Consider the following 17,871-nt stretch of genomic DNA (forward strand, 5'->3'; position numbering starts at 1 on the left):
CCTTTTCTTTTGTTTTCCACATTCAGTTCAAATACCTACAACATTTAAATATAAAGTTCATCAGATATATGCCAATTTACACATATCAAATTATAATACATCATCATAAACTAAAGGCTACGCCTTGTCGATTTAGCCACGTCCCTCTCTCCATTGTCATCCTCTTCAATTCTTCATACAATTTTATCCCCATATCTTCTTTGATGTTATTAAAATATGTTGATCTTGGCCTGCCTCTTGGTTTTTTCCCTGAAACTTTTCCTTGAACTACATTCTTTAGGAACTCGTTGTGTCTCATTATGTGCCCCATTATTTTTTCAATTTTGGTAAACATTTTTGGAATGCAGTGATCAATAAATTGTTATATTTAGATTAAAGTTCAGTCTTGATCACGTTATGTCTGTTTTAATGAGTAACCGGTTTCGGTTTTTTCTATAAAACCATCATCAGACCCATTGGTCCCTTGGGTTGGTAGGTGGAGCTCTCCTTGCTGCTGTGCAGTCAACTGCAGTTGACTGCACAGCAGCAAGGAGAGCTCCACCTACCAACCCAAGGGACCAATGGGTCTGATGATGGTTTTATAGAAAAAACCGAAACCGGTTACTCATTAAAACAGACATAACGTGATCAAGACTGAACATTATTTTTTATTTTCTTGTTCCTATATAATTTAGCAGTGTTCTGTTCTCATTCACTTCTCTTAAGACCTGTTCATTACTTTTTCTATCTACCCATCTTGTTTTCATCATTCTTCTTCATATCCACATTTCCATTGCTTCCAGTCTCTTTTTCCCTGCCTTTCCCAGAGTCCACGCTTCACATCCGTATGTTAAGACGCCCCAGACAAAAGTTTTGGCAAACTTTTTCCTACTCTCTAGGCTTATATGATTGTCTGTTAGTAAATTCCTTGTATTTTGGAAAGCTTGCTTTGCCAACACTATTCTTCTCTTTATATCTGTGATACATTTATTGTCTTCAGTGATTGTGCTCCCCAAATAATAGAAGTTCTCAACCTGCTCTAGAACATCATCTTCTAGTTTAATATTAACTTTACCATTTTCTTTTGTCTTCCCTACTACCATAGTTTTTGTTTTCTTCTTATTTATTTTTAGATTAAATTCTCTTAGGATTTTGGCTAATTTTAGTAACATAAACTCCATTTCCTTTACTGAGTCAGCAAGTACTACTATATCATCTGTGAAACGGATACAGTGTTTTTGTTCCCCATTAATTTTAATTTCTTTGGTTATCCTTTTCAATTTTTCAATAGTTTTTTCAATAAATAAGTTGAACAGATATGGTAATGATGGGCATCCTTGCCTTACTCTCCTCCTTATTTTTGCTTTCTTCTTCACACCATTCACTTCTATTTCTGCTTCCTGCCTTTTATACAGGTTCCAGATTAATCTTCTGTCCTTCCATTCGAGATTTATTTCCTTCATTGTTCGGAATAACAATTTCCAATTAACCATGTCAAATGCTTTTGGAAATCTATAAAGGTCAAGTAGGTTTTCCTATTAACTCCAATTCGTCTTTCTAATACCATCCTCAGAGCTAGTATTGCCTCTCTAGTTCCTTTTCTGGATCTGCAACCAAATTGGTCTTCTCCTAGGTTTGCCTCAATTTTCTTTTTTATTAGATTTTTTATTATGTTTAACATTATTTTGGAAGTGTGGGATAGTAAGGAGATAGTTCTATAGTTCTCACGGTCCAGAGCATTTTTTTAATTTTTTTATTTTTATTTGTATTTTTTTTATAATGATTATTACTGTTTTGCCATTAAGCAAATCTGTAGGTAGTTCTTTTCCATTTTCATAGTACCCTTTAATAACTTTATATAAGTACTCTTTTGTTGATTCTCCATTTTCCTTCAGTATTTCTGCTGGGATGTTATCTGTGGCTGTCACTTTGCCATTACTTAGATCATTCAAGGCACTGTGGAATTCCTCTTTAAATATGGGTAGCCTTATCATGTCGATATCCACACTGCTTTCTTCTTCCAGAATTTCCCCCTCATTAGCAATATCTTCTCCTTCATATAGTTCCTCAATATACTCTTTCCATCTTTCACATACATCCTCTAATTTGAAAAGTAGGTCACCGTTTTTATTCTTGACCATATTTGTTTTTGTTCTTGGCTTTATCTGCATTGATTTAATTTTAGATTAGGCTCTATCAATTTGACCTCCACTTAGATCTTGTTGAATTTTCTTATGTTTGTCGTGCAACCACTTTTCTTTTTCAAATCTACATTTCTGTGTAATTGCATTTTTTATTCTTTCGTACTTATTGAAATCATTTTTCCTCAGCCTGTTTCGTTCTTCAGCAAGGTCTAGTATTTCCTTGGTCATCCATGGTTTCCTTGGTGCTAGTTTCCTTAATCCTACTAGTTCTTTAGTGGCTACTTCTATGGTCTCTTTGAATCCTTCGCATGCTTCCCTGTTACCTATCAGGTTATCAGTCAATTCTTTCATGTCTGCAGCTATTTACTTTTCCTTAAGTTTTTCTCCAAACCATCTGTGTTGGTTAGTTATTTTATATTTCTTAAATCTGCTACTATAGTCTGCTATCACTAGAACATGGTCACTGTCTATATCATATCCACGGTATGTGTGTGTAGACTTTATTTGATTCATAAATTTCTTCTTGACTAGGATATAATATACCTGATACATTTTGCCATCTGCTGGACTTTTCCATGTATATCTTCTTTTCTTGGGCATTTCAAAACACGTGTTGGTGACTATCATCTTATTCTGTTCTCAGAAATCTAGCAACCTTACTCCTCTAGCATTCATGTTTCCTAGCCCAAACTTGCCATTCCATAAGCCTTTGTTATCTTCACCAGTTGATGCATTGAAATCATCAGTTATGATAAGATTGTCCTTTTTTTTAACCAGTTTCATTAAGTCATCAATTTGCTCATATACTACTTCTATGTCCTCATCCTTGCTATTGTTGTTGATAAGTAAGCTGCAATTACACACAAATCCATGGGTTGTGCTTCAGTTTTAATCATCATTATCCTATCACTGCAATGGTGTGTGTTCAACACTTTGTTCTTCCATTTTCCTCTCAAAATTATAGCGACGCCATTTCTTTCTGTTCGAGCACTACCATTGTGAATGATCATCCCATGACATAAAATCACCATTACTGCCCCATCTTGTTTCACAGATTCCTAATATGTCCAGCTGTGACTTTTCCATCAGCATCTTAACCTCTTCTAGTTTCCCAGCTTTTAATAGGGTTCTGACATTCCATGTTCCAATTCTCATCTGTTCTTTTATTCCTTTACTCCTTACAGCCTTGCCCAAGACATCAACCCCCAGAGATCTGAATGAGGGAATTGAAACTCCAGAAAATTTTGAATTGGACATAGCCATGTTTCTATTTGGGAATCCTGTATGGGATCGTTAATGCAGTGGTTTCCTGTTCCCTTCTACATCCTTCTGCCATTTTACCGTGTTAATGGTTTCTCTGCCTTTAGGGACAATTTCTCATCCCTGGCACAAGGGGTGCCCCTTCCTTACCTGCTCATCTGTCCCTTACTGGCCATGGGCACTTGGTAAGGTTGGTCTCCTTATACCGGGAGCCGTTCGGTTAACAGCCATGTGTTAGAAAAGAAAATGAGAATGAAAGACACCCTCAGGCCTCGCAACCTAATACCATCGGGGTCGAAGCAACAAGAGTTGACCAAGAGAGGCTGACAGGAAAGAAGAATAATACCTACATACATAAATTGAAGTCCCCAGCTTGCTTCTGTCTGTATGTTCAGGCCAATCTCAGGAACTACTGTAAAGATTTTGATACGATTCGTACTAATAAGTAGGTTGAACTGTGAGAAAGGTTTATAATTTACCAGCTAAAAAATGCTCCTGTCAGAAGGCAAAAAATGTGAATATGTTCCTCTTTAAAAGACTTTGACAGAAAAGTTAGGACCAATTTGCTTCAGTCCTTGTTCCGCCTCTCTCAACAAACATTTCGGCATGCAAACATATTCGTGCTCTTTTAACACATCATTTTAAATCTTTTTACCTACTCTGTCTTTGTAGTTAAGCCTTCATACTCTGCATCCCTCTTTCACTACCACAACCTGGATGTGTCTCTCTCCCACATTTCCATTTTATCCCATTGATTTACAGTATATCCCACTGCTACTGCCTTCTATCTCGCTTACACTGTCTCCTTTTGACTTTATTTTCCACTGTCACTGTCTCCACCATACCTCGGAAACTCAAAAATTCTTGGGGTTCCTATTTATTTTTTCCACTATACCAATGTGTTCAAAATTTAGGCCAAAAGTGCATGTGCTCTGCACCTACATGGTTAAAGTTCACCAATCTGGGAGGGTCCAGACCCCCCAAGCCCATGCATGATCTACACTCATCTGTATTGTTCATTTCCTCTGTCTACTCTCTCATTTGCTCCAACTGCTTCTATTTTCATCCATCTCTCTTTATTGCTGGCACTCTCTTTCACAGACCATAAATATCTCCTGTCTCTTTGGCTGCAACTGCTATTGTCTTTGTCCATCTCTCTTTCTCTTTCACTGACACTTTCTCCAACCATCACTGTCTCCTCTCTCTTTCTCTCCCACTCCCACTGTCTCCTCTCTGTTCCACCATTACAGGCTCTCTGCCATTCTCTTTCAGCACTAAAATGTGTGAATGAGTTTATATGCTAAAATTTTTGGTGAGGAAGGCAGAATGAATATTGAGGCAATGGATCTCTGCTATTTTGTCAGAGTCTTTAAAAGAGGGACATACTAGCCTTTTTTGTGCTCCAACAGGAGTACTTTTGCACTAGCTCCCTCTTTTCCCAGATACAGCAATGTGTACTGCTTATATAAAATGAATTCTATGGGCTAGTAAAGTTTTGACAGTCTATTTATATACTTTGATATGTTTATATACTTTGGCACATGTAAACAAATAATAACGAAATTTCCTGACAGATTAAAACTGTGTGCTGGACCGTGACTTCACTCAGGACCTTTGCCTTTCGCGGGCAAGTGCTCTACCAACTGAGCTACTCAAGCATGACTCGTGATCCGTCCTCACAGCTTCAATTCTGCCAGTACCTCGTCTCCTACCTTCCAAACTTCACAGAAGCTTGCAGAACTAGCACTCCTGGAAGAAAGGATATTGCGGAGACATGGCTTAGCCACAGCCTAGGGGATGTTTCGAGAATGAGATTTTCACTCTGCAGCAGAGTGTGCGCTGATATGAAACCTCCTGATGGATTAAAACTGTGTGCTGGCCCGAGACTCGAACCCGGGACCTTTGCCTTTTGCGGACAAGTGCTCTACCAACTGAGCTACCCAAGCACAACTCATGACTCATCCTCACAGCTTCAGTTCTGCCAGTACCTCGTCTCCTACCTTCTAAACTTCACAGAAGCTCTTCTGCAAACCATCCAGAACTAGCACTCCTGGAAGAAAGGATATTGTGGAGACATGCCTTAGCCACAGCCTGGAGGATGTCTCCAGAATGAGATTTTCACTCTGCAACGGAGTGTGCGTTGACAGTCTATTTATATACTTTGGCACATGTAAATAAAAATAATGATGCATAATGTAAGGTTCACACAAAGTTATTTGCTTTGGATTTTTTCTTTACACTTTGCTCATTGATCACAGTTCATCAGAACATCCAGCTCATGATTTGTATCTAAAATGAGTAAAAGTATTATTAGAAGTATTTTACTGAGATTGCAGCCTTTCCAGGTATATATAATTTTTGGCAGTCATTTTAGGTTTTTTTAGGCATGGTAAGACCCCTTTTAGTCAATTTTTTGTCACTGCAGTACCGTTTTGTGCATATTTGTATAGGTGTGAAGTTTAAAAAGACACTGACTGAAAAGAGTGGTATCAGCTGTCTCATTCTACCTTACTCATCACCTTTAAAATTGTTCTCAAAAATTTTTCCATCCAAAAATATTTGCACTTTTTATGTTGAAAGAGCTGTGGTAGTGGGAAAGAGACAGAGAATAAATAGTGGAAGATAGCAGACAGTGGTTGTGTTATACAAAGAGCAAAGGAGACAATGCAGTGTGAGAGAAAGAGAGGGGCACAGTGACGGTGCAGCCTAGTTGACAGCGACAGAATAGTGCTAAGGAAAGAGTGAAGGAGACACTGCCATTGGGAGAGGAATAAAGAGAAGGAGAAAGTGGAAGTGGATGAGAATCAGTGATCATGAGAGACATAGTCTATGACAGTGACAAGAGCAAGAGAGAGATTGTGACAGTGAGAAGAGACAGGAGCAGTGGGAACAAATGAATGAGATAATAACAGCAAGAGGGAGACAGTGATAGTGAGAGGAAACAATAGTACAGGAGAGAATGAAGGACACTATGGCTGTTAGACAGGAGACAGCATCAGCTAGAGAGACACAAAGGGATAAAGACAATGAGTTGGGCTGAAGGAATGAGTGAGAACGGGCAAGTGGAAATGGATGGTTGAGAGTGACTTAACAGTGATGGACTAGTGAGTGTGTGTGAGTTACAGTTAGGGGAGTCTGTGGGAATGACAGGTGAATTGTATGTTAAAAAGAATGTGAATGTGTTTGCATGACTAAATTTTTTGGGAACATTTTTAAAGGTGCTGAGGCAGGTAGAATGAAACAGCTGAACCCCACTTTTCAATGAGAATCTCATAAACAGGAGCATATTCACCTTTTCTGTGCTCTGATAGTAGTATTTATCTCCTGGTGATAACATGGTTGGATTTGTATAATTTTCTTATAATGGCTGGCTTGACCATAATATAAATAGTCAAGCCCATTTTTAGTTTGCCATGCACAATGAATTAAAGAGTGGACTGCATGTGTGAGTAGTTAGTCAGTCCCTTTTGTTGTCTGGTTCTGTATTGAACAGAAGTTACTATTTGTATTACTCTCCATAGACTTTTCATACTAGAGTGTTAGAACTATTCATTAGGGCCTATGGGGATGAAGCTGGTGGTGTCCATTCTGTAGTATTCATTGACACCTCTATACTCTGGCCCACCAGTGAGGATGGGTTGTGAGTCATGCTTGTGTAGCTCAGTTGGTAGAGCACTTGACTGCGACAGGCAAAGGTCTCGAGTTTGAGTCTCGGTCTGGCACACAGTTTAAACTGCCAGGAAGTTTCATATCAGCGCACGCTCCACTGCAGAGTGAAAATCTCATTCTGGAAACATCCCCCAGGCTGTGGCTAAGCCATGTCTCCGCAATATCCTTTCTTCCAGGAGTGTTAGTTCTGCATGGTTTGCAGAAGAGCTTCAGTGAAGTTTGGAAGGTAGGAAATGAGGTACTGGCAGAATTGAAGCTGTGAGGATGGGTCATGAGTCGTGCTTTGTTAGCGCAGTTGGTAGTGCCCTTGCTCGCATAAGGCAAAGGTCCCGCGTTTGAGTCTCGGTCCAGCACACAGTTTTAATCTGCCAGGAAGTTTCATATCAGGCACACTCTGCTGCAGAGTGAAAATCTCATTCTTCTTCGGCATTATTGAACAGAAGGTGAACACTTTCTGAAAAGGACAGTTGTGCTTGATGAAATCTGGATATGAGATTTTGAGACAAACTGAAGTCTCAGTCATCACAGTGAAAAAGTTGTGACTCTCCACGCCCAAAAAAATTCTGCCATCTTTAGTTAAGGGTGAAACTCATGATGATCTTTGTGTATGGCACCAGGGAGCATCTGTAAGAAGCACATACTAGAAGCTGTTCTGCAAAATGTTTGCACCCGAAAATTTGTTGAAGAAGGCCTGACATACTTTCAGCACGTGATCTCATTTTCCACGATAACTGATAACCACATATTGCCCTACCAGTGAGAGAAACACTTGACAAACATGGATGAGAAAAATACTTCCCCATCCTCCATACAGTCCTGGTATGAGTCCACCAGACTTTGGTTTATCTCTCAAATTGAAGAAACTACTAAGTGGAAAATGTTTTGATACAATTGATGAAGCTTCCAGTGAGCTGACCCAAGTAATCAGGTAGCTTAACAATGTAGATGCCATGTCTTGAATACAAAAGTTGCCAATACATTGGGAAGCTGTCATAACCAAGAATGAAGATTATATTGAGGGCTTATAGAGGTATTTCGTAAAATAAATTATTTGCTTCAATTCTGTCTTACAGTATGCAGAACTTTTGAAATAATCCTCATATAATGGGAATTTATTTAAATCTTCTAGTTTCTGTATGACCTTAGTCACCACTCAAGTCAGACATTAATTTTAATCATACAAATATAATAAAAGTTTATTGTTATTTGAAAGAAGTGGATATTATTCAACTCAAACAATAATAGAAGATAATTAGTTTGTTATGATTAAAGGTGAAAAATATGCATAATTGGTTCCACCTTTCACTACTCACTTACAGCAGCTGATACAAAGTACATACACAGCTCGTATCTTCCCGCCCCCCGCCCCCTTTATCCCGCCCCCCAATAGAAAATTGCTATAAATAATTCATTATTTGCTTGATGATGTGTGCCAGCAAAATGAACTTGCTTTTGTTCTACTGATTTGAGCATTTTTTTTATTACATAACACTTTCATACCATGTTTCATTTATCAGTACTCTTATATAAATGTGTTTATGTTTTCATTTCAGTCAGTGAGTATTGTTCAGGTTTCATAATGTTGTGTCCATAAATATGTATCTGTACTCCTTTAAAAAGGTTTGACTAGTTCTGTGATTATGTTTCTTTTTTAGCTGTTTACACTTAGCCGATCAGTTTATGAAAGAACAATGCTTCTGTGGCTGATGTATAAATTTATTTTCTTATAGGACATGCAGTTAATGGCAGCAATGGGTCCTCCTGGTGGTGGTCGCAATACTATTTCTAACCGCTTGATGAGTCGGTTTAATCTTATAAATATGACTTTCCCGAGCACACCTCAAATCATTCGAATTTATGGCTCCATGCTGACCCAGCAGTTATCTGATTTTGATGAAGAGCCGAAATACATTGGTGAGATGACTTCTTCATTACTCTCTTTAGGGAGTGTTTTGTTTATGACAGTTCCAATGAGATATTTATGAAATGAATAATGTTTATATTTTTTTAATAAAAATATGTTACTGCATGTGAGAAAGAACATTTTCAGAGTGGGAAATTGGGTAAACAGTATGCAAAGCATGCATCCTTATGTTTTCGTTGGGCAGTGATATATCCATTAAATTTCTTCTTCTAATTGTTCAGCCATTTACGTGTCACCTGTCTTCAGTGTGAGCCAACATACTGAGGACACATCACTCACACTGCTCTTTTAAACCAACGCATCGTGACACAGGCACACAAGTTTCATGGCCATTGATTGGTGGGAAAGAAGTATGCATAAATTGAATCTGTGGTAGTGTGGTCAATCTATGCTAGGATATTGATGTATCATTATGAACTTCACTTTACCGATGTCTTAGCATGTTTCTTAAGAGAGGTGCAGTATTCCTTGATTTATCAGAGCCAAAAATAGGATCTCTATTAATTAAATTCTTTTCCAGACAAATTTCAGCTGCATCTTTGGCTACTGAGTCCCAGAAAGATGACGTTGACACCAGAATTTTGACATTATCATACAGCATAGAGTGACTGGTGATAATTTAGTGCTCTGGCACAACCATTTTGTTGAGCTGTAAGAACCTTGTGTATCTACTGTGTTCAGTGCATCTTTTGTGTACTGTATGAGTACCAACTATTATAGTTCAAATTTCAAAACTTTCTGATCCCACTTGAGTTTGGTGTTCATATGATTACCATCATTATCGTCACTGTACTATTACAGTTTCATGGATACTGTTAATCAGTCTCTTCCATTTCCTTCTGTTCATATAAACCTGTCACTGAGAGATCATCCATGTCCTTTCTCTGGTAGTGACATAATCATGATCAGGTCCATTGAACAGGTTCTGTGTGTCCTTAAAAGACATTGTCCTTCACCTCTCTTTCAAAATTTATTTGGGCTCTTCTTGTATGCTCCAACCTCATTACATGCTCATACCACTATTCTTCACCTCCTCATTCCTAAACTTATCCATCTTGATATTCTGGATGATTGATCTAATGAATTTCATTTTTGATGTCCGGAGAGATGAAAACTCTCTCATTTTGAAGGTGCATGCTTCTGTACCATATGTCAGTATTGGTATGGAATAGATGTTGATCATCACTGATTTTGCTCTTTTCTGGATTTAGGTCATCCCATAAAAGGGTTCTACCATGTTGGTAGAATTCGGAACCCCTTTGCTGTAAAACTGACATATGCACTCTTATGTGATGTGCCCTAAGTTGTAAAGCAGTGTTTAGAAGATGTTGTAAAAACTTATGGAACAATGTATGGGGACTGTTGCAGAAGGAAATCTTCATATTCATTTATAACAGTTCCATTTGTGTTGAACTACAGTTGCAGTATTACTGAAAACTGCATCATCTACGAATACTGATCCACATGCACTATCACAATCATAATGTAAGTATGTTTCAGTTACTAAAAGTTAAAACCACAAGAAGTCAAGAAACTCAAATCAGAAAGTAAATTCAGGGAACACTACAATATACTGTGTAAAACTATGTGTACTGTAAAAGAACAAATTTTTTTTAAAAATGTGGCAACAATCATGATAAAATGCATAGTTTACTCAGAGATAGCACATATTGGAAGAACAGTAAAGACACCACCAACCAGCTGGTAAGGAACTCTGCTGCCCTTCCTACTGCCTCCCACTTTCTGCAGTTCCACCAAGGGTTTATGGAATCCCAAAAATCCAGAAGGGTTATGAGAATGTAGGATATATTGCAGGGAGAGTTCCCACCTATGAAGTTCAGAAAGGAAGGATCCTAATGGTGCAGGGAATGAAGCAATCATTGGAGTGAAACACTTCGTGTTGGGCAGCATGTTCAGCAAGTGGTTGATCCTCAGTTTGTCAGTGGTCATTCATGCAGACAGACAGGTTGTTAGTAGACACATTTGAAGCTTAGTTTGTATATCACTTGACTGCTTTCACAAGTAGCCCTGCCTTTGATGGAATATGAGATACCTGTGACCAGACTGGAGTTGGTGGTGGTGGGAGGATACATGGGCACAGGTCTTACACATGGGACTATTCTAGGGGATATGAGCCATGAGGCAAGGGGCTGGGGCTGGGGGTGGAGAAAGAAGGATAAGGATTTGCATAGGTTTGGTGGGCAGCGGAATACGATTGTGGGAGGGTGGTAAGGATAGTGGGTTGGGTATTCCTCATTTCAGGGCACAAAGGGAGTTAGTCAAAACCCTGACAGACAACGCTTTTCAATTTCTCCAGTCCTGGGGACTACTGAGTTGTGGGAGTAGTGCACCTTCATGGCCAGATGGTGTGTGTGTGTGTGTGTGTGTGTGTGTGTGTGTGTGTGTGTGGGTGGGTGGGAGGTGGTTGGTGACTGGAGAGACAAGGTGTAGGAGATCTGTTTCTGTAAAAGGTTGGGTGGGTAATTTCTGTTTGTTGAGGCCTCAGTGAGACCCTTGCTATATTTGGAGAGGGACTGCTTGTGACTGGAGATGAGATTGCCACTGGTGGCTCGGCTGTATGGAGGGGACTTCATGATATGGAATGGATGGCAGCTGTTGATGTGGAGGTAGTGGTGGTGGTTGATAGATGTGATATGGATGGAGTTACTGATGCAGCCATCCTTGAAGTGGAGATCGTCACTGAAGAAGGTGGCTTGTTGTGCTGAGGAGGACGAGGTGAAACTAATGGTGGAGAGGGTGTTGAAGTTCTGAAGGAATGTGGATTGAGTGTCTTTACCCATGGTCCATATTTCGAAAATGTCATCAGTGAATCTGAACCTGGCAAGGGGTTTCTGATTGAAGTTGTTCAGGAAGGATTCCTCTGGCAAGGGGTTTCTGATTGAAGTTGTTCAGGAAGGATTCCTCTAGATGGCTTCCTTTACTGGGATACAGATTAGCTGGCTGTTTTTCAAGGAGTTCTTGCAGACTGGGGGAGTGGCCATGTACGTAAAAAAACAGTATTTCATTTGAGTTCATAGATGTATCATGGCACTGCACTGAACAGATATTTGAATGTTGTGCAGGGGCAATTGACTTTAGTGAAACTAAACTTCTAATTGTTGTTGTTTATAGGTTCCCTAAATCTGACTTCAGAACATTTCTGCTCAAGCTGGAGAGTGCTCTTGGTTCGCGTCATAGGAAGTACCAGAAATTAGTTATATGTGGTGACTTCAATATTAATTTTGTGTATGATTGTGCAAGGAAAAGGATGTTGATAGATCTCCTAAACTCATATGATCTGATGCAGATTGTGTTTTTTTCAACTAGGGTGCAGGGGAACAGTAGCACACCCATAGACAATATTTTTATTCATTCTTCGTTACTAGATACGCATTCTGTTAGTAAAACTGTGAATGGCCTTTCAGACCATGAAGCACAAATTTTAACACTAAAAGACTTTTGTACTCAAACAAATGTCACATATAATTACAAACTATGTAGGAAAGCTAATCCAGAGGCCATAAAGAGTTTTTTAAACCTCGTTAACAAACAAGAGTGGCAGGATGTTTATAGTGCTCATAACATAGATGATAAATATAATGCTTTCCTTAACACATTTCTCATGTTCCTTGAGAGTTGCTTTCCATTAGAACATTCTTAACAGGGTACTAGCAGTAAAAGGCAGCCTGGGTGGCTGACTACTGAGATAAGAATATTATCTAGAACAAAGTGGGAATTATATCAAAATGTTAGAAGTAGTCACAATCAAGCTACAGTAGCCCATTACAAACAGTATTGTAAATTGCTTAAAAATTTTATTAGGAAGTCACAGAATATGTGGTGTGCAAATAGAATACCTAATTCACAGGATAAAACTGAAACCATATGGTCAGTTGTGAAGGAAGTGTCTGGTCAGCAGCACAAGGTCGACGGTATAAAGTCAGTTCTTAGACAAAATATTTCTGTTACTGATAAGTCAGAAATATGTACAGTATTTAACAGTCATTTTCTTAGCATTGCTGGCAAATTAAATAAAAACTTAGTTTCTATAGGGAATCACACAACTCTTTTGGAAAATGCCTTTCTGAGACTGATGTCTGAAATACTCCTCTGTGATACTGACAAGGGGGAGATTGAATCAATAATTATATCACTGAAGACTAATGACTCTCATGGATATGATGGCGTTCCTAGCAGAGTATTAAAGTACTGTGCTGCACGTTAATTCTGTGCTTATCCATATTAATTTTTCCTTTAAGAGCAGTCAGTTTCCTGAACAATTAAAGTACTTAGTAGTGAAGCCTCTATATAAAAAGGAAGAAAGGGATAATGTAAACAATTTTAGACCTATTTCTATGCCATCAGTGTTCCCTAAAGTTATTGAAAAGGCTGTGTATGTAAGGATAATTGATCATTTATATCACATAGTTTGCTATCAAAAGTACAGTTCGGCTTTAGAAGTCATTTAACAACTGAAAATGCTATATGCTCTTTTTCTCTGTAAGGTATTGGATAGATTAAACAAAAGGTTTTGAACACTAGACATGTTTTTTAATTTAACCAAGGTGTTTGATTGTGTTGGTCACAAAATATTGGTCCAGAAGTTGGACCGTTACAGAATACGGGGAGTAGCTCACAGTTGGTTCACCTCGTATTTTAACAACAGATAACAAAAGGTAATTATTCACAGTGTTGAGAATGGCTGTGATGTGATGTCTGTGTGGGTTACGGTCAAATGGGGAAGGGGGGGAGGGGGGGGGGTGCCCCAAGGATCGGTGCTGGGGCCACTCCTGTTCCTTATTTATATAAATGATATGCCCTCTAGTATTATGGGTAATTTTAAAACATATCTGTCTGCTGATGACATTACCTTGTTAGTAAAGGATGTTGTGTGCAACATTGGTTTTGTTTCAAATAGTGCAGTTCGTGACATAAGTTCATATCTTGTAGAAAATAAACTAATGCTAAGTCACAGGGAGACTCAGTTATTACAGTTTAAATCAAACAGTGGGAAATCCAGGATGGACTGTAATAATATTAAGAGAAGGAAAGTTGCTACTTACCATATAGTGAAGATGCTGAGTCGCAGATAGGCACAACAAAAAGACTCTCACAATTATAGCTTTCAGCCATTAACGCCTTCGTCAACAACAGACACACATGTGCACACGCACACACACGTGCACACACACACACACACACACACACACACACACACACACACACACAGACATGACTGCAGTCTCAGGCAACTAAAACCACCAAGCTTATAACAAACAGTTCAACGAAACCCAATGTTTTAATTTCACAGAATGGGAATATGATTAGTGAAACAGAACAGTTCAAATTTCTAGGTGTTCAGATAGATAGTAAACCGTTGTGGAAAGTCCATCTTGTTCAAAGACTCACAGCTGCCATTTTTACTACTTGAGCAGTACCGGAAGTATGTGATTGTTCAACATGAAACTTAGTCTAGTTTTCTTATTTTCATTCACTTATGTCATATAGTATTACATTTTGGGGTAACTCTTCCCATTCTAAACGGATATTTTTGCTCAGAAACGGGCAGTTCGGGCAATAAGTGGTGTATGTTCACGAGCCTCTTGTCGACCCCTGTTTACTAGCCTGGGTATTTTGACATTTCCCTCTCAATATATATATTCTTTACTGTCATTTCTTGTTAACAATAGCAGCTTATTCCCAAGAACTAACAGCTTTCACTCAGTTAATACTCGGCAGAAATCCAATCTGCATTCGGATCGCATTTCCTTAACTCTACTGAACAGTTTCTTTGTGGGTTACTCCATCTATTCTGTTGAGTAGTTTCTTGAAAAATTAAGCTGCTTCCTATATTGTTGATTGCATTTACTGAAACCTATGGCTTGATTTTTTTGGGTTCATAAACATTTTATTTTATCTGTTATTACTTTTATGTTGTAATTTCATCTACTGACACATTCCATGACCTTTGGGATTTGCTCCTACGGAACTAGACGTGTAAATAAAATAGTAAAATAGGCTGGCATAGGATGGTGCCATGCAGGTGCCCCTTGCTGTACCACAGATCTGTTTGTAGATGATGTCTTCAAATGAGATGTAATTGTAGGTGGGAATATAGTTGGTCATGGTGGCCTGTGAAAAGGTTGTATGTTGTTCAGTAGTGGCAAGGCCATGGGCAGTAGGGATGTTAGTGTAGAGGGAGTTGGCATCAGTAGTGATGTATCTTAGTGGGGGCACAGTAACCAACCAGATGGGGCATCCTGGGTGGTTGGGTTTATGGAGCAGGAGGTAGGAGTACAGGGAGTTGTAGAATTGAGGAGAGAGATACAATTGGGGGAGAGGTTCTGGGATGGGCCTAAAGATCTGAGAAGGGATTGGAGATCCTGTTGGATTTCTGGAATGGGTTCACTGTGGTAACATTTGTTGGCAGATGAATCTGACCAGTGGTGGAGTCCCCACATCAGGTAATCCATTTGGTTCACAACCTTAGTGGTGGAGCCTTTTTCAGCAGGCAGAATTGCATATAACGTCAGGATTAGTTTTTGGTAATGGATTGCAGTTCTTTCTGTGGATGTAAGATTGGTTTCTGTGGTGAGGGATTTGGGGAGTGATGGTGAGGCAAAGTTTGAGGTTGTGAAATTCTGGAATGTTAACAGAGTGTGATTAGAGAGTGGTGGGGGTGGATCACAGTTGGACGGAGGACTGAATTGAGTCAGGCAGTATTCAGCATTGATTTTGGGTAGAGTGTGATTTGTTGGGCTGGTGGCAGAGAAGTGTGTCCACTATTTGGACTGTGAGAAGAAGAAGGAGAGAAGGCCTTTAACAAGTCCAGCATGATTGAATTTGGAAGTGGTTCACGTTATAGGTTGTGAGTACAGAATGGCGTATGCAAAGTATCAGAAGTCAATATTTCAAGAAGTTTGACATTTAGTGAGAATGTCAAACACAGCGAAATGAATAAGGGATGAGTGGCCATCCAAATAAAAGTGAGACAAAGGCAGGAAGATCATTGGCTGAAGTGAACAGTGAATGACCATTCCTCAGAAGTTGTTCCTCAGTCTTTCCATTCAGTTTAGTGAATTGTTCCTTCCAATCCATTCCTTCATGAACAGTCCACCTGTAATCTATTCCAATACAGCAGGAAGACTAAAGTATTAAGCAAACACAATTGATTTATTGCTAGAGATTTGGTGGTCAAGTTTGAATACACACTGCATCTTTATAATCTCTGGTGAAAGTTCTTGATGGGATCAAGTGCATACTACTCACAGGAATTAATAGTGTGAATGAGTGTGGAACTGTGGCTTTATAATGCCTTTGAACCCTATACCAGTTTCTTCTTCAAAACCATCTGGCAGTTTTTCTGTTCATGGGTAACTGTGGTTCAGTCTTCTTGATGATTTATGCTCCTGTGGTATTTCCATCTGAGAGGCCTTATACAAGTCAGAATCTTAACTACTTCAGCCTGACCATTTACATTGTCCAAGACAGATTGTTTAACTGTTCTAAAAACTGTTTTCTTATATACACCATACTTGGAGGTGGTATCCGTGGATTATTCCACCAAAATGTAAGGCTTATTATGTCTGACCCACTTTTCCTGTGAGTATCACAATAACCATTATCTTGAACAAATCAATGGTGTTAAATTACATAATCCACTTTCTACCATGATGGTAAATTTGTTTTGGGAGAATTTAGATGAGAAAACTTCTTTTTTAAGCTGTTAGTATTCTGGAGGTATTTTGATGAGACATTCATAGTGAGGCCCAAAGGAGCGTATAAAATTTATTGCTTTTGTGGAACATCTCAGTTCTATTCGTGGGAATATTAAGTTTTCTACGGAATGACTACTACCAGGGATTTGTCTCTAGTGGGAGGACTGGACCAGAGTGCACTCAGCCTCATGATGTCAAATGAGGAGCTACCTGATTGAGAGGTAGCGGCTCTGAGGTCAGACTGTTGACAGTGGCCAGGAGTGCACTATGCTGATCCCATGCTCCTCCATAGCGCATCTGATGATGAATGATTGAGAGTGACACAGTGATTGGTCAACTGTCGTGGTCATCTGGGCTTGATCATGAGGTTTCCTTTTTGCATGGAATGAGAGAAGAATGGATATCTACCAGTTTTTGGTATGTTGGTTTGAGTTGGAAAGAAATTGAATCCCTAACCATTCTGTTTACAGTAAGTCCACTAATACAGAACTGTACTTGCAGTTGTCCTATGGTCACCATCCCTTACAGGCATCTAATACATTCTGGCAGAAAGTGTTAGATAGTCACGCAAGAGGGCAATGGTTGTACAGTCCACCAATGATATGCCTAACAGCATTCATTGAACTTTTGTTCCATAACCCATTTGTTGTCTGACTGTGGCAACTTTTAGGATGATATGGTAATGGTAAAACTAGTGCTTGTCTTCAGATAATTGGGCAACCAACTTCTGCTGCTGAGGAAATCTTTTATAGCAGTACATTTGTTCACTGGACATTCCATAGAGTACAACAAAATTTAGATGCTGGTATTAGATACCTTCCTCTGCTAGTTAATAGAGAGATATGGTTATCCAAACATCTCTCTGTTTTTCAAATCGATCGAATAGCAGTTTTTTTCCATAAATGTGGTATTTAAATTGTACATAAATCAGATTTAAGTAATTTTCTGATATATTGTCTTATAACTTTTTACAGTGTAATTGAAACTGAATATGGTACTTCTCATTGAACAGAGAAATTCATCTGCTCATCAAGATGGCAGGAAAATGAATTCATTCATGCTGTCTAGGAGCTATTTCCAAACTTGTAGCACAGAATTACCATGCTCACTGGCATCACAAAATGGTGCATGAAATGTCTGCAAACTGAACATAAAAATTTCAGTGTCTGTTAGACAG

At 38.9% G+C, this 17,871-nt stretch overlaps 1 protein-coding gene across 1 annotated transcript in view; it reads left to right on the forward strand.

Moving 5' to 3' along the window:
* Window positions 1-17,871, forward strand: part of LOC124619703 (dynein axonemal heavy chain 2) — a 1,014,172-nt gene that overhangs the window by 610,544 nt on the left and 385,757 nt on the right. The window contains 1 exon segment of the mRNA XM_047146260.1: window positions 8,783-8,966. Within this exon segment, the coding sequence (XP_047002216.1) occupies window positions 8,783-8,966 (184 nt within the window).

The sequence above is a fragment of the Schistocerca americana genome, chromosome 6 (assembly GCF_021461395.2).
Source record: "Schistocerca americana isolate TAMUIC-IGC-003095 chromosome 6, iqSchAmer2.1, whole genome shotgun sequence".
NCBI lineage: Eukaryota > Metazoa > Arthropoda > Insecta > Orthoptera > Acrididae > Schistocerca > Schistocerca americana.